Below are 27,500 nucleotides of genomic sequence, written 5' to 3' on the forward strand. Positions count from 1 at the left end.
CAGTAACTCTGAGATTAATAACTGATCACATTGATTTATCAGTCTACTCAGGCTTTAGCAGAGCTCAGTAACGCTGAGATTAATAACTGATCACATTTATTTATCAGTCTACTCAGGCTTTAGCAGAGCTCAGTAACTCTGAGATTAATAACTGATCACATTGATTTATCAGTCTACTCAGACTTTAGCAGAGCTCAGTAACGCTGAGATTAATAACTGATCACATTGATTTATCAGTCTACTCAGGCTTTAGCAGAGCTCAGTAACACTGAGATTAATAACTGATCACATTGATTTATCAGTCTACGCAGACTTTAGCAGAGCTCAGTAACACTGAGATTAATAACTGATCACATTGATTTATCAGTCTACTCAGGCTTTAGCAGAACTCAGTAAGACTGAGATTAATAACTGATCACATTGATTTATCAGTCTACTCAGACTTTAGCAGAGCTCAGTAAAGCTGAGATTAATAACCGATCACATTGATTTATCAGTCTACTCAGGCTTTAGCAGAACTCAGTAAGACTGAGATTAATAACTGATCACATTGATTTATCAGTCTACTCAGACTTTAGCAGAGCTCAGTAACACTGAGATTAATAACTGATCACATTGATTTATCAGTCTACTCAGACTTTAGCAGAGCTCAGTAACACTGAGATTAATAACTGATCACATTGATTTATCAGTCTACTCAGACTTTAGCAGAGCTCAGTAACGCTGAGATTAATAACCGATCACATTGATTTATCAGTCTACTCAGGCTTTAGCAGAGCTCAGTAACGCTGAGATTAATAACCGATCACATTGATTTATCAGTCTACTCAGACTTTGGCAGAGCTCAGTAACGCTGAGATTAATAACCGATCACATTGATTTATCAGTCTACTCAGGCTTTAGCAGAGCTCAGTAACGCTGAGATTAATAACTGATCACATTGATTTATCAGTCTACTCAGGCTTTAGCAGAGCTCAGTAACGCTGAGATTAATAACTGATCACATTGATTTATCAGTCTACTCAGGCTTTAGCAGAGCTCAGTAACGCTGAGATTAATAACTGATCACATTGATTTATCAGTCTACTCAGGCTTTAGCAGAGCTCAGTAACGCTGAGATTAATAACCGATCACATTGATTTATCAGTCTACTCAGGCTTTAGCAGAGCTCAGTAACGCTGAGATTAATAACCGATCACATTGATTTATCAGTCTACTCAGACTTTAGCAGAGCTCAGTAACACTGAGATTAATAACTGATCACATTGATTTATCAGTCTACTCAGGCTTTAGCAGAGCTCAGTAACGCTGAAACTAATAACTGATCACATTGATTTATCAGTCTACTCAGGCTTTAGCAGAGCTCAGTAACGCTGAGATTAATAACTGATCACATTGATTTATCAGTCTACTCAGGCTTTAGCAGAGCTCAGTAACACTGAGATTAATAACTGATCACATTGATTTATCAGTCTACTCAGACTTTAGCAGAGCTCAGTAACGCTGAAACTAATAACTGATCACATTGATTTATCAGTCTACTCAGGCTTTAGCAGAGCTCAGTAACGCTGAGATTAATAACTGATCACATTGATTTATCAGTCTACTCAGGCTTTAGCAGAGCTCAGTAACACTGAGATTAATAACTGATCACATTGATTTATCAGTCTACTCAGACTTTAGCAGAGCTCAGTAACGCTGAGATTAATAACCGATCACATTGATTTATCAGTCTACTCAGACTTTAGCAGAGCTCAGTAACGCTGAGATTAATAACTGATCACATTGATTTATCAGTCTACTCAGACTTTAGCAGAGCTCAGTAACACTGAGATTAATAACCGATCACATTGATTTATCAGTCTACTCAGGCTTTAGCAGAGCTCAGTAACACTGAGATTAATAACTGATCGCATTGATTTATCAGTCTACTCAGGCTTTAGCAGAGCTCAGTAACACTGAGATTAATAACCGATCACATTGATTTATCAGTCTACTCAGGCTTTAGCAGAGCTCAGTAACGCTGAGATTAATAACTGATCACATTGATTTATCAGTCTACTCAGGCTTTAGCAGAGCTCAGTAACACTGAGATTAATAACCGATCACATTGATTTATCAGTCTACTCAGGCTTTAGCAGAGCTCAGTAACACTGAGATTAATAACCGATCACATTGATTTATCAGTCTACTCAGGCTTTAGCAGAGCTCAGTAACGCTGAGATTAATAACTGATCACATTGATTTATCAGTCTACTCAGACTTTAGCAGAGCTCAGTAACACTGAGATTAATAACCGATCACATTGATTTATCAGTCTACTCAGGCTTTAGCAGAGCTCAGTAACGCTGAGATTAATAACTGATCACATTGATTTATCAGTCTACTCAGGCTTTAGCAGAGCTCAGTAACGCTGAGATTAATAACCGATCACATTGATTTATCAGTCTACTCAGGCTTTAGCAGAGCTCAGTAACGCTGAGATTAATAACCGATCACATTGATTTATCAGTCTACTCAGGCTTTAGCAGAGCTCAGTAACGCTGACATTAATAACTGATCACATTGATTTATCAGTCTACTCAGGCTTTAGCAGAGCTCAGTAACACGGAGATTAATAACTGATCACATTGATTTATCAGTCTACTCAGACTTTAGCAGAGCTCTGTAATGCTGACATTAATAACTGATCACATTGATTTATCAGTCTACTCAGGCTTTAGCAGAGCTCAGTAACACTGAGATTAATAACCGATCACATTGATTTATCAGTCTACTCAGGCTTTAGCAGAGCTCAGTAACACTGAGATTAATAACCGATCACATTGATTTATCAGTCTACTCAGGCTTTAGCAGAGCTCAGTAACGCTGAGATTAATAACCGATCACATTGATTTATCAGTCTACTCAGGCTTTAGCAGAGCTCAGTAACGCTGAGATTAATAACCGATCACATTGATTTATCAGTCTACTCAGGCTTTAGCAGAGCTCAGTAACGCTGAGATTAATAACCGATCACATTGATTTATCAGTCTACTCAGGCTTTAGCAGAGCTCAGTAACGCTGAGATTAATAACCAATCACATTGATTTATCAGTCTACTCAGGCTTTAGCAGAGCTCAGTAACACTGAGATTAATAACCGATCACATTGATTTATCAGTCTACTCAGACTTTAGCAGAGCTCAGTAATGCTGAGATTAATAACTGATCACATTGATTTATCAGTCTACTCAGGCTTTAGCAGAGCTCAGTAACACTGAGATTAATAACCGATCACATTGATTTATCAGTCTACTCAGGCTTTAGCAGAGCTCAGTAACGCTGAGATTAATAACTGATCACATTGATTTATCAGTCTACTCAGGCTTTAGCAGAGCTCAGTAACACTGAGATTAATAACTGATCACATTGATTTATCAGTCTACTCAGACTTTAGCAGAGCTCAGTAACACTGAGATTAATAACTGATCACATTGATTTATCAGTCTACTCAGGCTTTAGCAGAGCTCAGTAATGCTGAGATTAATAACCGATCACATTGATTTATCAGTCTACTCAGACTTTAGCAGAGCTCAGTAACGCTGAGATTAATAACCGATCACATTGATTTATCAGTCCACTCAGGCTTTAGCAGAGCTCAGTAACGCTGAGATTAATAACTGATCACATTGATTTATCAGTCTACTCAGGCTTTAGCAGAGCTCAGTAACGCTGAGATTAATAACTGATCACATTGATTTATCAGTCTAATCAGGCTTTAGCAGAGCTCAGTAACACTGAGATTAATAACTGATCACATTGATTTATCAGTCTACTCAGACTTTAGCAGAGCTCAGTAACGCTGAGATTAATAACCGATCACATTGATTTATCAGTCTACTCAGGCTTTAGCAGAGCTCAGTAACGCTGAGATTAATAACCGATCACATTGATTTATCAGTCTACTCAGGCTTTAGCAGAGCTCAGTAACTCTGAGATTAATAACTGATCACATTGATTTATCAGTCTACTCAGACTTTAGCAGAACTCAGTAACACTGAGATTAATAACTGATCACATTGATTTATCAGTCTACTCAGGCTTTAGCAGAGCTCAGTAACGCTGAGATTAATAACTGATCACATTGATTTATCAGTCTACTCAGGCTTTAGCAGAGCTCAGTAACACTGAGATTAATAACCGATCGCATTGATTTATTAGTCTACTCAGGCTTTAGCAGAGCTCAGTAACACTGAGATTAATAACTGATCACATTGATTTATCAGTCTACTCAGACATTAGCAGAGCTCAGTAACGCTGAGATTAATAACCGATCACATTGATTTATCAGTCTACTCAGACTTTAGCAGAGCTCAGTAACACTGAGATTAATAACCGATCACATTGATTTATCAGTCTACTCAGGCTTTAGCAGAGCTCAGTAACGCTGAGATTAATAACTGATCACATTGATTTATCAGTCTACTCAGGCTTTAGCAGAGCTCAGTAACGCTGAGATTAATAACCGATCACATTGATTTATCAGTCTACTCAGGCTTTAGCAGAGCTCAGTAACGCTGAGATTAATAACCGATCACATTGATTTATCAGTCTACTCAGGCTTTAGCAGAGCTCAGTAACGCTGACATTAATAACTGATCACATTGATTTATCAGTCTACTCAGGCTTTAGCAGAGCTCAGTAACACGGAGATTAATAACTGATCACATTGATTTATCAGTCTACTCAGACTTTAGCAGAGCTCTGTAATGCTGACATTAATAACTGATCACATTGATTTATCAGTCTACTCAGGCTTTAGCAGAGCTCAGTAACACTGAGATTAATAACCGATCACATTGATTTATCAGTCTACTCAGGCTTTAGCAGAGCTCAGTAACGCTGAGATTAATAACCGATCACATTGATTTATCAGTCTACTCAGGCTTTAGCAGAGCTCAGTAACGCTGAGATTAATAACCGATCACATTGATTTATCAGTCTACTCAGGCTTTAGCAGAGCTCAGTAACGCTGAGATTAATAACCGATCACATTGATTTATCAGTCTACTCAGGCTTTAGCAGAGCTCAGTAACGCTGAGATTAATAACCGATCACATTGATTTATCAGTCTACTCAGGCTTTAGCAGAGCTCAGTAACGCTGAGATTAATAACCAATCACATTGATTTATCAGTCTACTCAGGCTTTAGCAGAGCTCAGTAACACTGAGATTAATAACCGATCACATTGATTTATCAGTCTACTCAGACTTTAGCAGAGCTCAGTAATGCTGAGATTAATAACTGATCACATTGATTTATCAGTCTACTCAGGCTTTAGCAGAGCTCAGTAACACTGAGATTAATAACCGATCACATTGATTTATCAGTCTACTCAGGCTTTAGCAGAGCTCAGTAACGCTGAGATTAATAACTGATCACATTGATTTATCAGTCTACTCAGGCTTTAGCAGAGCTCAGTAATGCTGAGATTAATAACCGATCACATTGATTTATCAGTCTACTCAGGCTTTAGCAGAGCTCAGTAACGCTGAGATTAATAACCGATCACATTGATTTATCAGTCTACTCAGGCTTTAGCAGAGCTCAGTAACGCTGAGATTAATAACCGATCACATTGATTTATCAGTCTACTCAGGCTTTAGCAGAGCTCAGTAACACTGAGATTAATAACTGATCACATTGATTTATCAGTCTACTCAGGCTTTAGCAGAGCTCAGTAACGCTGAGATTAATAACTGATCACATTGATTTATCAGTCTACTCAGGCTTTAGCAGAGCTCAGTAACGCTGAGATTAATAACTGATCACATTGATTTATCAGTCTACTCAGGCTTTAGCAGAGCTCAGTAACGCTGAGATTAATAACTGATCACATTGATTTATCAGTCTACTCAGGCTTTAGCAGAGCTCAGTAACACTGAGATTAATAACCGATCACATTGATTTATCAGTCTACTCAGGCTTTAGCAGAGCTCAGTAACACTGAGATTAATAACCGATCACATTGATTTATCAGTCTACTCAGGCTTTAGCAGAGCTCAGTAACGCTGAGATTAATAACCGATCACATTGATTTATCAGTCTACTCAGGCTTTAGCAGAGCTCAGTAACGCTGAGATTAATAACTGATCACATTGATTTATCAGTCTACTCAGGCTTTAGCAGAGCTCAGTAACGCTGAGATTAATAACCGATCACATTGATTTATCAGTCTACTCAGGCTTTAGCAGAGCTCAGTAACGCTGAGATTAATAACCGATCACATTGATTTATCAGTCTACTCAGGCTTTAGCAGAGCTCAGTAACGCTGAGATTAATAACCGATCACATTGATTTATCAGTCTACTCAGACTTTAGCAGAACTCAGTAACACTGAGATTAATAACTGATCACATTGATTTATCAGTCTACTCAGACTTTAGCAGAGCTCAGTAACGCTGAGATTAATAACCGATCACATTGATTTATCAGTCTACTCAGACTTTAGCAGAGCTCAGTAACACTGAGATTAATAACCGATCACATTGATTTATCAGTCTACTCAGGCTTTAGCAGAGCTCAGTGACACTGAGATTAATAACCGATCACATTGATTTATCAGTCTACTCAGGCTTTAGCAGAACTCAGTAACACTGAGATTAATAACTGATCACATTGATTTATCAGTCTACTCAGGCTTTAGCAGAACTCAGTAACACTGAGATTAATAACTGATCACATTGATTTATCAGTCTACTCAGGCTTTAGCAGAACTCAGTAACACTGAGATTAATAACTGATCACATTGATTTATCAGTCTACTCAGACTTTAGCAGAGCTCAGTAACGCTGAGATTAATAACCGATCACATTGATTTATCAGTCTACTCAGGCTTTAGCAGAGCTCAGTAACGCTGAGATTAATAACCAATCACATTGATTTATCAGTCTACTCAGGCTTTAGCAGAGCTCAGTAACGCTGAGATTAATAACTGATCACATTGATTTATCAGTCTACTCAGGCTTTAGCAGAGCTCAGTAACACTGAGATTAATAACTGATCACATTGATTTATCAGTCTACTCAGACTTTAGCAGAGCTCAGTAACACTGAGATTAATAACTGATCACATTGATTTATCAGTCTACTCAGACTTTAGCAGAGCTCAGTAATGCTGAGATTAATAACCGATCACATTGATTTATCAGTCTACTCAGGCTTTAGCAGAGCTCAGTAACGCTGAGATTAATAACCGATCACATTGATTTATCAGTCCACTCAGGCTTTAGCAGAGCTCAGTAACTCTGAGATTAATAACTGATCACATTGATTTATCAGTCTACTCAGACTTTAGCAGAACTCAGTAACACTGAGATTAATAACCGATCACATTGATTTATCAGTCTACTCAGACTTTAGCAGAACTCAGTAACACTGAGATTAATAACTGATCACATTGATTTATCAGTCTACTCAGGCTTTAGCAGAGCTCAGTAACGCTGAGATTAATAACTGATCACATTGATTTATCAGTCTACTCAGGCTTTAGCAGAGCTCAGTAACGCTGAGATTAATAACCGATCACATTGATTTATCAGTCTACTCAGGCTTTAGCAGAGCTCAGTAACTCTGAGATTAATAACTGATCACATTGATTTATCAGTCTACTCAGACTTTAGCAGAACTCAGTAACACTGAGATTAATAACTGATCACATTGATTTATCAGTCTACTCAGGCTTTAGCAGAACTCAGTAACACTAAGATTAATAACTGATCACATTGATTTATCAGTCTACTCAGGCTTTAGCAGAGCTCAGTAACGCTGAGATTAATAACCGATCACATTGATTTATCAGTCTACTCAGGCTTTAGCAGAGCTCAGTAACACTGAGATTAATAACCGATCACATTGATTTATCAGTCTACTCAGACTTTAGCAGAGCTCAGTAATGCTGAGATTAATAACTGATCACATTGATTTATCAGTCTACTCAGGCTTTAGCAGAGCTCAGTAACGCTGAGATTAATAACTGATCACATTGATTTATCAGTCTACTCAGGCTTTAGCAGAGCTCAGTAACACTGAGATTAATAACCGATCACATTGATTTATCAGTCTACTCAGGCTTTAGCAGAGCTCAGTAACGCTGAGATTAATAACTGATCACATTGATTTATCAGTCTACTCAGGCTTTAGCAGAGCTCAGTAACACTGAGATTAATAACTGATCACATTGATTTATCAGTCTACTCAGACTTTAGCAGAGCTCAGTAACACTGAGATTAATAACTGATCACATTGATTTATCAGTCTACTCAGGCTTTAGCAGAGCTCAGTAATGCTGAGATTAATAACCGATCACATTGATTTATCAGTCTACTCAGGCTTTAGCAGAGCTCAGTAACGCTGAGATTAATAACCGATCACATTGATTTATCAGTCTACTCAGACTTTAGCAGAACTCAGTAACACTGAGATTAATAACCGATCACATTGATTTATCAGTCTACTCAGACTTTAGCAGAACTCAGTAACACTGAGATTAATAACTGATCACATTGATTTATCAGTCTACTCAGGCTTTAGCAGAGCTCAGTAAAACTGAGATTAATAACTGATCACATTGATTTATCAGTCTACTCAGGCTTTAGCAGAGCTCAGTAACACTGAGATTAATAACTGATCACATTGATTTATCAGTCTACTCAGACTTTAGCAGAGCTCAGTAACACTGAGATTAATAACTGATCACATTGATTTATCAGTCTACTCAGGCTTTAGCAGAGCTCAGTAATGCTGAGATTAATAACCGATCACATTGATTTATCAGTCTACTCAGGCTTTAGCAGAGCTCAGTAACGCTGAGATTAATAACCGATCACATTGATTTATCAGTCTACTCAGACTTTAGCAGAACTCAGTAACACTGAGATTAATAACCGATCACATTGATTTATCAGTCTACTCAGACTTTAGCAGAACTCAGTAACACTGAGATTAATAACTGATCACATTGATTTATCAGTCTACTCAGGCTTTAGCAGAGCTCAGTAAAACTGAGATTAATAACTGATCACATTGATTTATCAGTCTACTCAGGCTTTAGCAGAGCTCAGTAACACTGAGATTAATAACTGATCACATTGATTTATCAGTCTACTCAGGCTTTAGCAGAGCTCAGTAATGCTGAGATTAATAACCGATCACATTGATTTATCAGTCTACTCAGGCTTTAGCAGAGCTCAGTAACGCTGAGATTAATAACCGATCACATTGATTTATCAGTCTACTCAGGCTTTAGCAGAGCTCAGTAACGCTGAGATTAATAACTGATCACATTGATTTATCAGTCTACTCAGGCTTTAGCAGAGCTCAGTAACACTGAGATTAATAACCGATCACATTGATTTATCAGTCTACTCAGGCTTTAGCAGAGCTCAGTAACACTGAGATTAATAACCGATCACATTGATTTATCAGTCTACTCAGGCTTTAGCAGAGCTCAGTAACGCTGAGATTAATAACCGATCACATTGATTTATCAGTCTACTCAGGCTTTAGCAGAGCTCAGTAACGCTGAGATTAATAACTGATCACATTGATTTATCAGTCTACTCAGGCTTTAGCAGAGCTCAGTAACGCTGAGATTAATAACCGATCACATTGATTTATCAGTCTACTCACGCTTTAGCAGAGCTCAGTAACGCTGAGATTAATAACCGATCACATTGATTTATCAGTCTACTCAGGCTTTAGCAGAGCTCAGTAACGCTGAGATTAATAACTGATCACATTGATTTATCAGTCTACTCAGACTTTAGCAGAACTCAGTAACACTGAGATTAATAACTGATCACATTGATTTATCAGTCTACTCAGACTTTAGCAGAGCTCAGTAACGCTGAGATTAATAACCGATCACATTGATTTATCAGTCTACTCAGACTTTAGCAGAGCTCAGTAACACTGAGATTAATAACCGATCACATTGATTTATCAGTCTACTCAGGCTTTAGCAGAACTCAGTAACACTGAGATTAATAACTGATCACATTGATTTATCAGTCTACTCAGGCTTTAGCAGAACTCAGTAACACTGAGATTAATAACTGATCACATTGATTTATCAGTCTACTCAGGCTTTAGCAGAACTCAGTAACACTGAGATTAATAACTGATCACATTGATTTATCAGTCTACTCAGACTTTAGCAGAGCTCAGTAACACTGAGATTAATAACCGATCACATTGATTTATCAGTCTACTCAGGCTTTAGCAGAACTCAGTAACACTGAGATTAATAACTGATCACATTGATTTATCAGTCTACTCAGACTTTAGCAGAGCTCAGTAACACTGAGATTAATAACCGATCACATTGATTTATCAGTCTACTCAGGCTTTAGCAGAGCTCAGTAACACTGAGATTAATAACTGATCACATTGATTTATCAGTCTACTCAGACTTTAGCAGAACTCAGTAACACTGAGATTAATAACCGATCACATTGATTTATCAGTCTACTCAGGCTTTAGCAGAGCTCAGTAACACTGAGATTAATAACCGATCACATTGATTTATCAGTCTACTCAGGCTTTAGCAGAGCTCAGTAACACTGAGATTAATAACTGATCACATTGATTTATCAGTCTACTCAGGCTTTAGCAGAGCTCAGTAACGCTGAGATTAATAACCGATCACATTGATTTATCAGTCTACTCAGACTTTAGCAGAGCTCAGTAACGCTGACATTAATAACCGATCACATTGATTTATCAGTCTACTCAGACTTTAGCAGAGCTCAGTAACGCTGAGATTAATAACCGATCACATTGATTTATCAGTCTACTCAGGCTTTAGCAGAGCTCAGTAACACTGAGATTAATAACCGATCACATTGATTTATCAGTCTACTCAGACTTTAGCAGAGCTCAGTAACTCTGAGATTAATAACTGATCACATTGATTTATCAGTCTACTCAGGCTTTAGCAGAGCTCAGTAACACTGAGATTAATAACTGATCACATTGATTTATCAGTCTACTCAGGCTTTAGCAGAGCTCAGTAACACTGAGATTAATAACCGATCACATTGATTTATCAGTCTACTCAGGCTTTAGCAGAGCTCAGTAACACTGAGATTAATAACCGATCACATTGATTTATCAGTCTACTCAGGCTTTAGCAGAGCTCAGTAACGCTGAGATTAATAACCGATCACATTGATTTATCAGTCTACTCAGGCTTTAGCAGAGCTCAGTAACGCTGAGATTAATAACCAATCACATTGATTTATCAGTCTACTCAGGCTTTAGCAGAGCTCAGTAACGCTGAGATTAATAACCGATCACATTGATTTATCAGTCTACTCAGACTTTAGCAGAGCTCAGTAACGCTGAGATTAATAACTGATCACATTGATTTATCAGTCTACTCAGGCTTTAGCAGAGCTCAGTAACACTGAGATTAATAACTGATCACATTGATTTATCAGTCTACTCAGGCTTTAGCAGAGCTCAGTAACACTGAGATTAATAACCGATCACATTGATTTATCAGTCTACTCAGGCTTTAGCAGAGCTCAGTAACGCTGAGATTAATAACTGATCACATTGATTTATCAGTCTACTCAGGCTTTAGCAGAGCTCAGTAACGCTGAGATTAATAACCGATCACATTGATTTATCAGTCTACTCAGGCTTTAGCAGAGCTCAGTAACACTGAGATTAATAACCGATCACATTGATTTATCAGTCTACTCAGGCTTTAGCAGAGCTCAGTAACACTGAGATTAATAACTGATCACATTGATTTATCAGTCTACTCAGGCTTTAGCAGAGCTCAGTAACACTGAGATTAATAACCGATCACATTGATTTATCAGTCTACTCAGGCTTTAGCAGAGCTCAGTAACGCTGAGATTAATAACTGATCACATTGATTTATCAGTCTACTCAGGCTTTAGCAGAGCTCAGTAACGCTGAGATTAATAACCGATCACATTGATTTATCAGTCTACTCAGGCTTTAGCAGAGCTCAGTAACGCTGAGATTAATAACCGATCACATTGATTTATCAGTCTACTCAGGCTTTAGCAGAGCTCAGTAACACTGAGATTAATAACCGATCACATTGATTTATCAGTCTACTCAGACTTTAGCAGAGCTCAGTAACGCTGAGGTTAATAACTGATCACATTGATTTATCAGTCTACTCAGGCTTTAGCAGAGCTCAGTAACGCTGAGATTAATAACTGATCACATTGATTTATCAGTCTACTCAGGCTTTAGCAGAGCTCAGTAACACTGAGATTAATAACCGATCACATTGATTTATCAGTCTACTCAGGCTTTAGCAGAGCTCAGTAACACTGAGATTAATAACCGATCACATTGATTTATCAGTCTACTCAGGCTTTAGCAGAGCTCAGTAACACTGAGATTAATAACCGATCACATTGATTTATCAGTCTACTCAGGCTTTAGCAGAGCTCAGTAACGCTGAGATTAATAACCGATCACATTGATTTATCAGTCTACTCAGACTTTAGCAGAGCTCAGTAACGCTGAGATTAATAACCGATCACATTGATTTATCAGTCTACTCAGGCTTTAGCAGAGCTCAGTAACGGTGAGATTAATAACTGATCACATTGATTTATCAGTCTACTCAGACTTTAGCAGAGCTCAGTAACGCTGAGATTAATAACTGATCACATTGATTTATCAGTCTACTCAGGCTTTAGCAGAGCTCAGTAACACTGAGATTAATAACTGATCACATTGATTTATCAGTCTACTCAGGCTTTAGCAGAGCTCAGTAACGCTGAGATTAATAACTGATCACATTGATTTATCAGTCTACTCAGGCTTTAGCAGAGCTCAGTAACGCTGAGATTAATAACCGATCACATTGATTTATCAGTCTACTCAGACTTTAGCAGAGCTCAGTAACGCTGAGATTAATAACTGATCACATTGATTTATCAGTCTACTCAGGCTTTAGCAGAGCTCAGTAACGCTGAGATTAATAACCGATCACATTGATTTATCAGTCTACTCAGACTTTAGCAGAGCTCAGTAACACTGAGATTAATAACTGATCACATTGATTTATCAGTCTACTCAGGCTTTAGCAGAGCTCAGTAACACTGAGATTAATAACTGATCACATTGATTTATCAGTCTACTCAGGCTTTAGCAGAGCTCAGTAACTCTGAGATTAATAACTGATCACATTGATTTATCAGTCTACTCAAGCTTTAGCAGAGCTCAGTAACTCTGAGATTAATAACTGATCACATTGATTTATCAGTCTACTCAGGCTTTAGCAGAGCTCAGTAACGGTGAGATTAATAACTGATCACATTGATTTATCAGTCTACTCAGACTTTAGCAGAGCTCAGTAACGCTGAGATTAATAACTGATCACATTGATTTATCAGTCTACTCAGGCTTTAGCAGAGCTCAGTAACACTGAGATTAATAACTGATCACATTGATTTATCAGTCTACTCAGGCTTTAGCAGAGCTCAGTAATGCTGAGATTAATAACTGATCACATTGATTTATCAGTCTACTCAGGCTTTAGCAGAGCTCAGTAACGCTGAGATTAATAACTGATCACATTGATTTATCAGTCTACTCAGGCTTTAGCAGAGCTCAGTAACGCTGAGATTAATAACCGATCACATTGATTTATCAGTCTACTCAGGCTTTAGCAGAGCTCAGTAACGCTGAGATTAATAACCGATCACATTGATTTATCAGTCTACTCAGGCTTTAGCAGAGCTCAGTAACACTGAGATTAATAACCGATCACATTGATTTATCAGTCTACTCAGACTTTAGCAGAGCTCAGTAACGCTGAGGTTAATAACTGATCACATTGATTTATCAGTCTACTCAGGCTTTAGCAGAGCTCAGTAACACTGAGATTAATAACTGATCACATTGATTTATCAGTCTACTCAGGCTTTAGCAGAGCTCAGTAACACTGAGATTAATAACTGATCACATTGATTTATCAGTCTACTCAGGCTTTAGCAGAGCTCAGTAACTCTGAGATTAATAACTGATCACATTGATTTATCAGTCTACTCAAGCTTTAGCAGAGCTCAGTAACTCTGAGATTAATAACTGATCACATTGATTTATCAGTCTACTCAGGCTTTAGCAGAGCTCAGTAACGGTGAGATTAATAACTGATCACATTGATTTATCAGTCTACTCAGACTTTAGCAGAGCTCAGTAACGCTGAGATTAATAACTGATCACATTGATTTATCAGTCTACTCAGGCTTTAGCAGAGCTCAGTAACACTGAGATTAATAACTGATCACATTGATTTATCAGTCTACTCAGGCTTTAGCAGAGCTCAGTAATGCTGAGATTAATAACTGATCACATTGATTTATCAGTCTACTCAGGCTTTAGCAGAGCTCAGTAACGCTGAGATTAATAACTGATCACATTGATTTATCAGTCTACTCAGGCTTTAGCAGAGCTCAGTAACGCTGAGATTAATAACAGATCACATTGATTTATCAGTCTACTCAGGCTTTAGCAGAGCTCAGTAACGCTGAGATTAATAACCGATCACATTGATTTATCAGTCTACTCAGGCTTTAGCAGAGCTCAGTAACACTGAGATTAATAACCGATCACATTGATTTATCAGTCTACTCAGACTTTAGCAGAGCTCAGTAACGCTGAGGTTAATAACTGATCACATTGATTTATCAGTCTACTCAGGCTTTAGCAGAGCTCAGTAACGCTGAGATTAATAACTGATCACATTGATTTATCAGTCTACTCAGGCTTTAGCAGAGCTCAGTAACACTGAGATTAATAACCGATCACATTGATTTATCAGTCTACTCAGGCTTTAGCAGAGCTCAGTAACACTGAGATTAATAACCGATCACATTGATTTATCAGTCTACTCAGGCTTTAGCAGAGCTCAGTAACACTGAGATTAATAACCGATCACATTGATTTATCAGTCTACTCAGGCTTTAGCAGAGCTCAGTAACACTGAGATTAATAACTGATCACATTGATTTATCAGTCTACTCAGGCTTTAGCAGAGCTCAGTAACACTGAGATTAATAACCGATCACATTGATTTATCAGTCTACTCAGGCTTTAGCAGAGCTCAGTAACGCTGAGATTAATAACTGATCACATTGATTTATCAGTCTACTCAGGCTTTAGCAGAGCTCAGTAACGCTGAGATTAATAACCGATCACATTGATTTATCAGTCTACTCAGGCTTTAGCAGAGCTCAGTAACGCTGAGATTAATAACCGATCACATTGATTTATCAGTCTACTCAGGCTTTAGCAGAGCTCAGTAACACTGAGATTAATAACCGATCACATTGATTTATCAGTCTACTCAGACTTTAGCAGAGCTCAGTAACGCTGAGGTTAATAACTGATCACATTGATTTATCAGTCTACTCAGGCTTTAGCAGAGCTCAGTAACGCTGAGATTAATAACTGATCACATTGATTTATCAGTCTACTCAGGCTTTAGCAGAGCTCAGTAACACTGAGATTAATAACCGATCACATTGATTTATCAGTCTACTCAGGCTTTAGCAGAGCTCAGTAACACTGAGATTAATAACCGATCACATTGATTTATCAGTCTACTCAGGCTTTAGCAGAGCTCAGTAACACTGAGATTAATAACCGATCACATTGATTTATCAGTCTACTCAGGCTTTAGCAGAGCTCAGTAACACTGAGATTAATAACCGATCACATTGATTTATCAGTCTACTCAGGCTTTAGCAGAGCTCAGTAACGCTGAGATTAATAACAGATCACATTGATTTATCAGTCTACTCAGACTTTAGCAGAGCTCAGTAACGCTGAGATTAATAACCGATCACATTGATTTATCAGTCTACTCAGGCTTTAGCAGAGCTCAGTAACGGTGAGATTAATAACTGATCACATTGATTTATCAGTCTACTCAGACTTTAGCAGAGCTCAGTAACGCTGAGATTAATAACTGATCACATTGATTTATCAGTCTACTCAGGCTTTAGCAGAGCTCAGTAACACTGAGATTAATAACTGATCACATTGATTTATCAGTCTACTCAGGCTTTAGCAGAGCTCAGTAATGCTGAGATTAATAACTGATCACATTGATTTATCAGTCTACTCAGGCTTTAGCAGAGCTCAGTAACGCTGAGATTAATAACCGATCACATTGATTTATCAGTCTACTCAGACTTTAGCAGAGCTCAGTAACACTGAGATTAATAACTGATCACATTGATTTATCAGTCTACTCAGGCTTTAGCAGAGCTCAGTAACACTGAGATTAATAACTGATCACATTGATTTATCAGTCTACTCAGGCTTTAGCAGAGCTCAGTAACTCTGAGATTAATAACTGATCACATTGATTTATCAGTCTACTCAAGCTTTAGCAGAGCTCAGTAACTCTGAGATTAATAACTGATCACATTGATTTATCAGTCTACTCAGGCTTTAGCAGAGCTCAGTAACGGTGAGATTAATAACTGATCACATTGATTTATCAGTCTACTCAGACTTTAGCAGAGCTCAGTAACGCTGAGATTAATAACTGATCACATTGATTTATCAGTCTACTCAGGCTTTAGCAGAGCTCAGTAACACTGAGATTAATAACTGATCACATTGATTTATCAGTCTACTCAGGCTTTAGCAGAGCTCAGTAATGCTGAGATTAATAACTGATCACATTGATTTATCAGTCTACTCAGGCTTTAGCAGAGCTCAGTAACGCTGAGATTAATAACTGATCACATTGATTTATCAGTCTACTCAGGCTTTAGCAGAGCTCAGTAACGCTGAGATTAATAACCGATCACATTGATTTATCAGTCTACTCAGGCTTTAGCAGAGCTCAGTAACGCTGAGATTAATAACCGATCACATTGATTTATCAGTCTACTCAGGCTTTAGCAGAGCTCAGTAACACTGAGATTAATAACCGATCACATTGATTTATCAGTCTACTCAGACTTTAGCAGAGCTCAGTAACGCTGAGGTTAATAACTGATCACATTGATTTATCAGTCTACTCAGGCTTTAGCAGAGCTCAGTAACGCTGAGATTAATAACTGATCACATTGATTTATCAGTCTACTCAGGCTTTAGCAGAGCTCAGTAACACTGAGATTAATAACCGATCACATTGATTTATCAGTCTACTCAGGCTTTAGCAGAGCTCAGTAACACTGAGATTAATAACCGATCACATTGATTTATCAGTCTACTCAGGCTTTAGCAGAGCTCAGTAACACTGAGATTAATAACCGATCACATTGATTTATCAGTCTACTCAGGCTTTAGCAGAGCTCAGTAACACTGAGATTAATAACCGATCACATTGATTTATCAGTCTACTCAGGCTTTAGCAGAGCTCAGTAACGCTGAGATTAATAACCGATCACATTGATTTATCAGTCTACTCAGACTTTAGCAGAGCTCAGTAACGCTGAGATTAATAACCGATCACATTGATTTATCAGTCTACTCAGGCTTTAGCAGAGCTCAGTAACGGTGAGATTAATAACTGATCACATTGATTTATCAGTCTACTCAGACTTTAGCAGAGCTCAGTAACGCTGAGATTAATAACTGATCACATTGATTTATCAGTCTACTCAGACTTTAGCAGAGCTCAGTAATGCTGAGATTAATAACTGATCACATTGATTTATCAGTCTACTCAGGCTTTAGCAGAGCTCAGTAACGCTGAGATTAATAACTGATCACATTGATTTATCAGTCTACTCAGGCTTTAGCAGAGCTCAGTAATGCTGAGATTAATAACTGATCACATTGATTTATCAGTCTACTCAGGCTTTAGCAGAGCTCAGTAACGCTGAGATTAATAACCGATCACATTGATTTATCAGTCTACTCAGACTTTAGCAGAGCTCAGTAACACTGAGATTAATAACTGATCACATTGATTTATCAGTCTACTCAGGCTTTAGCAGAGCTCAGTAACACTGAGATTAATAACTGATCACATTGATTTATCAGTCTACTCAGGCTTTAGCAGAGCTCAGTAACTCTGAGATTAATAACTGATCACATTGATTTATCAGTCTACTCAAGCTTTAGCAGAGCTCAGTAACTCTGAGATTAATAACCGATCACATTGATTTATCAGTCTACTCAGACATTAGCAGAGCTCAGTAACACTGAGATTAATAACTGATCACATTGATTTATCAGTCTACTCAGGCTTTAGCAGAGCTCAGTAACGCTGAGATTAATAACTGATCACATTGATTTATCAGTCTACTCAGGCTTTAGCAGAGCTCAGTAACACTGAGATTAATAACCGATCACATTGATTTATCAGTCTACTCAGGCTTTAGCAGAGCTCAGTAACTCTGAGATTAATAACTGATCACATTGATTTATCAGTCTACTCAGGCTTTAGCAGAGCTCAGTAACGGTGAGATTAATAACTGATCACATTGATTTATCAGTCTACTCAGACTTTAGCAGAGCTCAGTAACGCTGAGATTAATAACTGATCACATTGATTTATCAGTCTACTCAGGCTTTAGCAGAGCTCAGTAACACTGAGATTAATAACTGATCACATTGATTTATCAGTCTACTCAAGCTTTAGCAGAGCTCAGTAACGCTGAGATTAATAACTGATCACATTGATTTATCAGTCTACTCAGGCTTTAGCAGAGCTCAGTAACTCTGAGATTAATAACTGATCACATTGATTTATCAGTCTACTCAGGCTTTAGCAGAGCTCAGTAACACTGAGATTAATAACTGATCACATTGATTTGTGATTTGTATTTTAAAAGCATTCATCTAATAATGGGAGAAGTTACTGTATTCTGAATACTGTCTTTACAAAATGTAACAACACAGATACTTGATTTCTGTATTCTGAATATATATTTGAAATATTTGTATTAAATCCCATCACCATAGCAATGGCTTACCAAGCATCTAGGTTGACATAGCAACTACCTGGCCACACCCTAGCAACAACCTAGGGACTCCTACCACCACCTAACAACTGCTTAAAATACTATAGCAACCATCTAACACCCTAACAATACCAGGGCATTTCATCTGTACAATCTCTTCGCTTTTTCCTCATAAAATGCATTTTATAGTTTTATTAATATTGTAATTTTTAAGCACACGTGATCTCAGTAGGTATGAATCAATTTACAGTAGGGATGAATCAATTAATTTAATTGAAACAATTTAATAAGTACATGACATAACTAAAATCATTTAACAACACCTTTTTTGTGAAACAATTATTAGTACATCCACTTAAATTTAGGTCTTACGTTTCTTTTTCCATCTAAAATGTCAGTTGGTGCAGCCGTCCAACCATATATGTTGATTAAGTAAACTATCAAATTTTGTCCTATAAAATTCTAAATAAAACACTTTGGCATCATTTTATTTTAGAAAACCTTCAAATGAAAAACAGCTGTAGAATTAGGGAACTGCTCAACTCACTGAAAAACCTTTGTCCACAAGTTCTGACTTGTCAGGCAGCACAACTAAAAACAAAAGGCTTTTATTTTGACATGCTTTTATGAAAGAGGGGCCAGGATATTGCACCATAAAGAAAATCCCAAGTGACCTTCATGGTGCAATGCCAGAGTCACAGATTTAGTAAAGAAATGTGATTAACCATGAAAATGTGGAATTATTATATTTATATTATTTCTTTATGCGCAAAAATGCAGGTACACACTCACACTAAGGACAAAGGTGTCTGTTTAATTTGAAATTAGTCTGAAAAGTCAGGCGGCGCAGATGGAGAAACCAGACCAGCACAACTTAATAACTGAAATAGGCCATTAAAAGCTTTAAAGGCACTCACTGTATTTAAGATAGAAAATGCACAGAGACATAAACGCAAATGCACATTATGTTCCTTTTTTTTAACAATATCTCTGATAATTGTTATGTTGAAAGCCTTATTGGCCACTGAACCCTAACCCACTGCCAGCATCTCCTCATATATAAAATGTATTCACTGAGAATAAAACAACCTGAATCAGCATTATAGAGATTTCAGTAGAATTATGAACGCAGTAAAATGAATGAATGAGTTTTTTTTGACAGTTATCAGCCGATACTGATATATTTTCAGTATTATTGTGCAATGTGATACCCTAATGTCCAGCTGATGTGTGCAATTCTATAGACTGCCCTCTGCTGTGGCTTTATTCACGCCCACACACACACACACAACTAAACGGCCTGCGTTAATGAAGCACGCTCTTTAGTGCGCTGATCAGCATATGGTGTTTCTGCAGTCTGAATTAAAAATGGAGAAATATTTCTTGGCATGAAGCTGTTTCAGTAACTGCTCAATGATAATTCAATTATAAGAAAATCTCGATGAAATAGTGTGAAAATGATTTAGTTTATGTAGCTACAGCAGACTGTGTGTATGTCACCCCCCCCTTCATTATGTGACCAGGGGGTTGTTATTAGCAACGTGCATGCGGGTGTGATTGCCCCTGTGTGGGGGGGGCGTGGACATGGTGCTTATTTCCATATAAAAAGCTCTATTAATCAAGGTAAGTGTCATTAGAGCGTGGCTCATTGGGTGCTGGAGTATGTGTGGATTAAATAAAGCTCAGGCTGCCCGCCGCCTCAGGCCTGCCATACATCTTTATTTGTAGAGTGTCAGTGACAGCGGCTGGAGAAGGAGGAATATTATCCCCAGTATCTAATCACATTTCCCAGCCGCAGACGGCGGCAGAAAGGAGAGAGCAAAAGAGCGAAGCCATGCTTCATACATACCCCGTTCACAGCGCTGGTGTGGAGAGTTACATGTAGTGCCACTGCCCGTCCATTCCCATGTTCATGCCCATGCCACCCATTGGACCTGCCAGAGCACAGAACACAACAGCTGCTTCAGTCCTGAGTGAAAGCAGTACATCTTTCACCTTATCACAGAAAATTAAACAGGCGGTTTCTGCTCCTGAGCCTTAAAAGAGCCCCTATCCTCCACTCTAGCTACATTTGACTTCCACTTATGATGTTTATTTTGACGTGACCATTTCCCCACACCTTTCTGGGCTGTTTGAGTCATTATGCATTTGAGACTGATATATTTCGAGACTGATATATTTAAATGAGCTCTGTTCTGATTGGCTGCCTTGCATTCTGCTTCTTTCTATGGGAAGCGGTCCTGGTCCCGGTTTAACTTCAGTGTAAATGAGCAGGGCTCAGCTGCTGCAGGCTGAACAAGCAGATATATGTGAATGCGTTGTTTTTTTTTGTGACATCACAAAAACAGTGAACTAGGCCCCAAAACATGAAACGGACCCATTAAGACTGATATATGCAATGAAGCCCGTTCTCATCAGCTGCCTAGACTGAAACACTCCTAATTCAAGCTCAGCATGAATGGGCGGTGCTAAACTGCATTGCTTTTTGTGACATCACAGAAATGAATTTTTCTATGACAACACCTGTTAAAGGAACGCCTGTTGTTGTTGCTTAGCAATCAGTGATGAGCGTGGGAAGATGCAGCGATGGTGGAAAATGTGCTGTTGTCAGATGTACTAATCCTTTTTGACCAATCAGATTGTGGGTGGAGCTACATTTGCATAAGCAGTAGTACGGCATACAGACGGTAATGGGTTTGATTGCTTACTATGTTTTGTTTAATTATGAACAGGGCTGAAAGCGTTACGCTTACCGGGAGGTCGGAGGCCCATGTGCTGCTGACTGTCCAGAACGAAGCCCCCCATTGGCTGCCCGTCTGGGCTGTATGGAGTTCCCTGGTTCACTAGATGGCAAAATAAGAGCACACATGTGGCCATCAGAGGCTGAACAGGTCAGGAATGAAGCTGAGGGAGCATCAGTGAGGAAGCGAGAAAGTGTAAGAAGCTCTACCTGCTCGGTTGGACTGGTCAATCATGGGCTGCACTATCCTCCTCCTGGCGTTAATAAACCTGAAACAAACCAAAGAAGATGTTAATCAACCTTTATTCAAACTCTGAGTACATCGAAGGTGACCATCATTTACAGTGTAGCTGAATCAATACAGACATCAAGGAATAGATTGTTAATAATGATGATAATAATAATAGTACAACTTTCTGCAAAGAACATAGATAGATAGATAGATAGATAGATAGATAGATAGATAGATAGATAGATAGATAGATAGATAGATAGATAGATAGATAGATAGATACTTTATTGGTCCAGTAGGAAATTTAGCAATTATAAACATAGTTAAATACAGTGTTTTATAGTTTTAATACACAAATTTTAATTTTTAGTTGAACATATTAGAGAAAATCAATGTAAAGTATAAAATGTGCCATAACTTCTGCACAGGACATTAAACGGCCCATTTTTTCTTTATTTGGTTTTATGAACCAAATATAGTCATAATTCATTTTCCAGCCTCTCTTTATCCACACTATTTAATTATGACTGACATAAGCAAATGTGCTCTGCTCTGATTGGCTGATCCTAAAGTGTGCCTTTCAGAAAAGTTCAGAAAGCAGTCCAGGCTAAAACACTCCTTATAGCTTCAGTGTGAGTGGGCGGGGCAACACTGCTATAAGCTGAAAGGGTAGATTTATGTAAATGAAGTGGTTCTTACGACCTCACAGAAACAAAATGAGTGTTTTTTCAGTTTAACTAGTAGATTTTGAAAATGATATTCACATAACGTGAGAGAAGCGCGTGTTTCCATGATACTGTAATATCGTACTAACGTGTGCAGAAGTGCGTTCTCCGTGGAGGGTGTGTTAAGTTAATCAACAACAACATGAAATTTGATCAGCGGTTGCCAGACCTGTGCATGATGAACTTAACTATGACTAAATATGAATTAAAAAATAATAAAACAAATTCTTCGTAATGACTTTCATAGTGTTAGTTGCAAATGTGGAAATTCAAATTAAACTGAAATACAGTTATAAATGGCCTAAAAGAGCACATAAATCATAAACAGACTAATCTGATCTCCTGGGCACATTACAGTTTTCCCCTTGTCCACTGAACATGTGGCCTAAAAATGCTTTAATAAACATATATATCACACACACACACACACACACACACACACACACACACACACACACACACACGACAGAATGACACAACGAGAGGGCCAACAGTGGTACTTTCAGGGTTTTGCAATAATGTAAGAAGGTATTACATTATCAGTACAAATCTTATTACATTATCAGTTCAGACACTGTATTACATTATTGGGCAAGTTACAACATTTTGGGGTTTTATTCAATTTTTAACCAAATTAAGTGCACAATATAATGACATTTCTTCATTATTACTATAGATTACTATTATAATAATATATAATAATAATAAGTATAATAATGTACATTATTGTAGCTTTAATATATGTTCATTTATATATATATATATATATTATGATATAAGGTTTTGGGCTTCTGATTTATTTTATCAGTGTTACATGTTGCTTACATTTTTTTCTGATGAGGTGACTTCATTAAGTTATGCGTTTCCAAAGTGGCTGATATTACAGGGAGTCCTCAGTGCTCAACACTCAACACACCCTGTAACGTTAGCACAGAGGTGCTCAGGCTTAACGCAGTGTGTTAACGAGGCTCTGCAACAGTCTGCTAACGAGAGCGACCCACAGGACAAACTATTCGAGGAGGTTTTGTTACCATAGCAGTGGCTAATCCTCATCTCCGCTGCTGTCGTCTCACATGATTGGTCTTGAACACCGTCAAGTGGTGGCATTAACCAGAGGGGGGCCGGCAGAATGCCCATGCCCCTCATCCAGCCAAAAAGAGCCAGAGGTCAAAGGTCACTCACCAGTTATTCACTTGTAAGATGGTGAGGCCTGTGTCCTGAGCTAACTGCTTCTTCTGTTCTTCAGAGGGGTAGGGGTGCTGAGAGAGAGACAGGGAGAGAGTGAGGGATTCAGTCACCAATAGGAGACAATATAACTTACATTACAGTCAATTCAAATACAAATCATTCTGAGGAAGTGACGTCATCACGCAGGATGGCCTCCCTCTGCTGTCACGTGATCAGCATTGCTGGGCTACCCCACAGCGTTACTGTGCTGTCTGCCGTTAAGGGATGTTTTTTATGTTAGCTGACAAATGATGGTGTGGAGCTGAAAGGGACACAGTAGAGGGCTCTGTGTGGGTGTGAATGGAGTTTGACCCCTATTGGCCCCCACTAGCCCTTACTAGTCCCTATTGGAACATGCTGGGCCCCAGTAGCCCATATTAACCCCTAGTACCCCTTTCTAGTGCCCTCTAGAATTAGTTGGCCCCATTAGCCCTTGCCTTTGCCCACCAGCCCTTGCTGAGCTCAGTAGCCAAAGTCTTTATCTACTAGCCCTTGCTGGCCCCTAGTACTCTTGCCTTTAACCATTTGCTGGCTACTTGCTGCCCCAATGGCCATTGCTTTAGATCTTGCTGGTCTCTATTTGTCCTTGCCCTTACCCTCCAGCCCTTGTTGGCCTTACTAGCCCTTGTCTTTATCTACTAGCCTTTGCCATTGCTCATTGGCACTCGCTGGCCTCCCCTAGCTCTTGCCTTTACCTACTACCCCTTGCCTTTACCCTCTTGCCCTTGCTGGCCTCACTAGTCCTTGCTTTTACCCACTGGTCTCTACTAATCTTATCTTTATCTCTGCTCACTAGCCCTTGCTGGCCTTCACTAGCCCTTGTCTTTACTCACTAGCTGTTCCCGGCCTCCATTAACCCTCATTGGCCCCCACTGACTCTTGCTGCCCCCCACTGACTTTTGCTGGACCCCACTGACTCTTGCTGCCCCCCACTGGCCCTGATTTGGCCTGTAAATCTGTCTTTGCTCTCTCTGAGTGATTAGACCTGATGTTAGCCCTTCTGATGCTCCATGCTGACCTCCTGGCTTGTTGGCCGTCATTCTTTTGATGAATGACTGTAAGCTCCACCTCTTTCTTTGCACCCCAGTGACACATCACCTCCCACCACATGCACAGATGACCCCTCACAGTGGAGGTCATGACTCCTCCTGGTTTCCTGATCACCACCAGAATGGTTTCTGACCCCTTATAACACTGTTATATACACAATTAGTACTATAATGTGATGTTAAATACATATAATTATAACAACAATGTACTGTTATATGTAATGTTATATTGTAATGTGCTGTTATATACTTACAGTTGTAACATCGATGTACTGTTATATGCACAGTTATTACTGTAAAGCCCTATTATATACGCAGTTAGAATTGTAATGAACTATACACGCAGTTATGACTTTTCATTTCTGGCTTGATTCAGCTTTACTTTACTGCTGAAATCCTCTCTTTTTCCCATTCAGATTTTTTTTGGGAGGAGGCTCTTTATTGTTGCTGTTCAATAGGCCAGAAAACATGGAGCTAAAGGCCGAATGTAAAGAGTTCTCCCCTAAAAATAGCCCCCCTGCGCTCAAAGTAGAGCCGAACAAAACGTAATCCAGCTCCTTTTCTTTCTTTCTCAGCCCCAAACGAATGCATGATCGCCTGGGTGTTGTGGAGGAGGCCATTCAAAGCCCCTTCACACTTTTTTAGGGGGGTCAGCACATCCTGCAGTAGGACAAACTCAACAAATGAGTCTGAGGAGCAGCGGGGTGAGGAAAGAGGGGATAATTCAATTAGGCGCCTTTATTTTTCTGTGAAAAGAGGAGTTAAAAGGGAACAATTAGCGCAAACCCGGGATGCAGGAGGCCTTTAGAGCACAGCAAAGAGGGCATGTGGAAGTTCTGGAGAGCAATTTTGTCTGTTTTTAATAGATAACAATGCGATACATACTTAAAAAAACATGGCAATGAGTCTATTCAGAACCATGAGTTCTAGAACCATTGATGACGGTGTCTTGACTCGTTGTTAATCAAGGTTAAAGCATAGAGGAGCTTTTTCATGTATAGTCCACAAGTTCTGGAATGAGTTAGATCTGCATGCTAGGCTGTTTTTAAATCCTGAAAAAACACACTTCGGTTTCAATTCAGTGTGAGTGCTGCACATCTTTCGTGTTGTTGTTACAGTCTTGCTGTTTGTATTTATTTATTTATTTTTTAACTGATTGTTGTTTTTTATTGCCAGTTTTATGTGTTTTCCTATAGCAATTCAGTCAGCAGCTGCTTTTAAATGCACTCTATAAGCAAATTTGACATTGACATTGATACAAATAAAAACTGAAATGGCTGCATCTGTTCGACAGAGTGCACTAATTCAAAAGGCTGGAAGTTTCTTACCGTGAGGTGCTGGAAGAGCCAGGCTCGCATGATGTTGGTCGCCACTTTGGGAAAAATCCCTCGCTTCTTCTGCCGTTTCTTATCTGGGTCGTCTTCATCTGTTCCTGGAGAAGCTAAGTTGTTTTCTAGGCTGTCTCCTAAAGAGAGAGAGTGAGAGAGAGAGAGAGAGAGAGAGAGAGACAGAGAGAGAGAGAATTACGAATTCAATTAGGATTGAATTAGGCAGGTTGCCTCAGTTCGACATTCGAAAAAGATCTGTACATTTCTGAATAATGAGTCCCAGAAAGAGCTGCAGTTTAAGGCGCTATAGAGCAAAGAACTGAACCCTGAGCAGAGCTCACTCAGTCAGCTGGTTCTGACCCCAGCTCCTCACACATAGCGGCCTTACTCCAGCACTGTTCTACAGCCCAAGCTAAACATTAATCACATCATCAAACACAGTAAGAATGGTTATCTGGAATATTAGGAAAAATAAATTAAAACTCAGATTAAAATGCTGTTGGACACTAAAAGCAGTCTATGAACTAGAAGATAATCTCCTGACTGTCAGAGATACACAGCATAGACAGATTCTGACCAAGTACAGACTCAGTGACCACAGCCTGGCCATAGAACCGGGCAGGTATAAAAAGTTCACCCAATTCATCCCAAATTTTGAGAAATGTACTCAGTTGGAGAAAAGATGAATCCTATTTGAAGAGGTGCACTTAGCCCCACTCGCTGCTAAATATGTAACATGTCACCTCCTGAGAGACCCCCTATACTCCCACCTTAGTAACCCCTACCCCAAACCCTCACCCCACTGACCCCCAACATTACACAACTTATTTACATTAAAAATGAGAAAAATATAATTTTAGTAATTACTATAATTACAATTACAATGATAATAATATTGTAACATTGTAATTATAACTAGAAACACGCATTTCCTGAAAGAAACACAGAATTGTTGCACAGCTTAAATGGTTCCCACTGTCTGCTAGGTTGTTGCGAGGTGGTTACTATGGCATCCCAGGTGGTTGCTAAGGTATTGCTAGGCAGTTGCTACGGTATCCCATGTGTTTGCTGAATTGCTTGTAGGCAGGTGCCATGATGTATGTGATGTTTCTTTGGTCATTTGTAGGGGTTGCCAAGTGTTAGCTATGTGTAATGAATGGGAATCTAGGTGAGGAATGAGTGATGAAAAAACAACACATAGAGTAGTACGGGTCAGTATGGCTGTGCAT

The 27,500-nt window shown here is 38.8% G+C and overlaps 1 protein-coding gene across 1 annotated transcript in view; it reads right to left on the reverse strand.

Annotated features, from left to right (window-relative positions):
- Positions 1–26,403, reverse strand: part of LOC119263279 (homeobox protein Meis1-like) — a 28,380-nt gene extending 1,977 nt beyond the window's left edge. The window contains exons 1-5 of the mRNA XM_037538143.1: positions 26,272–26,403; positions 23,850–23,926; positions 21,921–21,979; positions 21,724–21,813; positions 20,820–20,904 (exon numbers count right to left, since the gene is read on the reverse strand). Of these exons, the coding sequence (XP_037394040.1) occupies positions 20,846–20,904; positions 21,724–21,813; positions 21,921–21,979; positions 23,850–23,926; positions 26,272–26,301 (315 nt within the window). The 5' untranslated portion in view covers positions 26,302–26,403 and the 3' untranslated portion in view covers positions 20,820–20,845. The remainder of the gene's footprint in view (positions 1–20,819; positions 20,905–21,723; positions 21,814–21,920; positions 21,980–23,849; positions 23,927–26,271) is intronic.
- Positions 26,404–27,500: the final 1,097 nt, after the last annotated feature.

Source organism: Pygocentrus nattereri, chromosome 4, assembly GCF_015220715.1.
Source record: "Pygocentrus nattereri isolate fPygNat1 chromosome 4, fPygNat1.pri, whole genome shotgun sequence".
Taxonomy (NCBI): domain Eukaryota; kingdom Metazoa; phylum Chordata; class Actinopteri; order Characiformes; family Serrasalmidae; genus Pygocentrus; species Pygocentrus nattereri.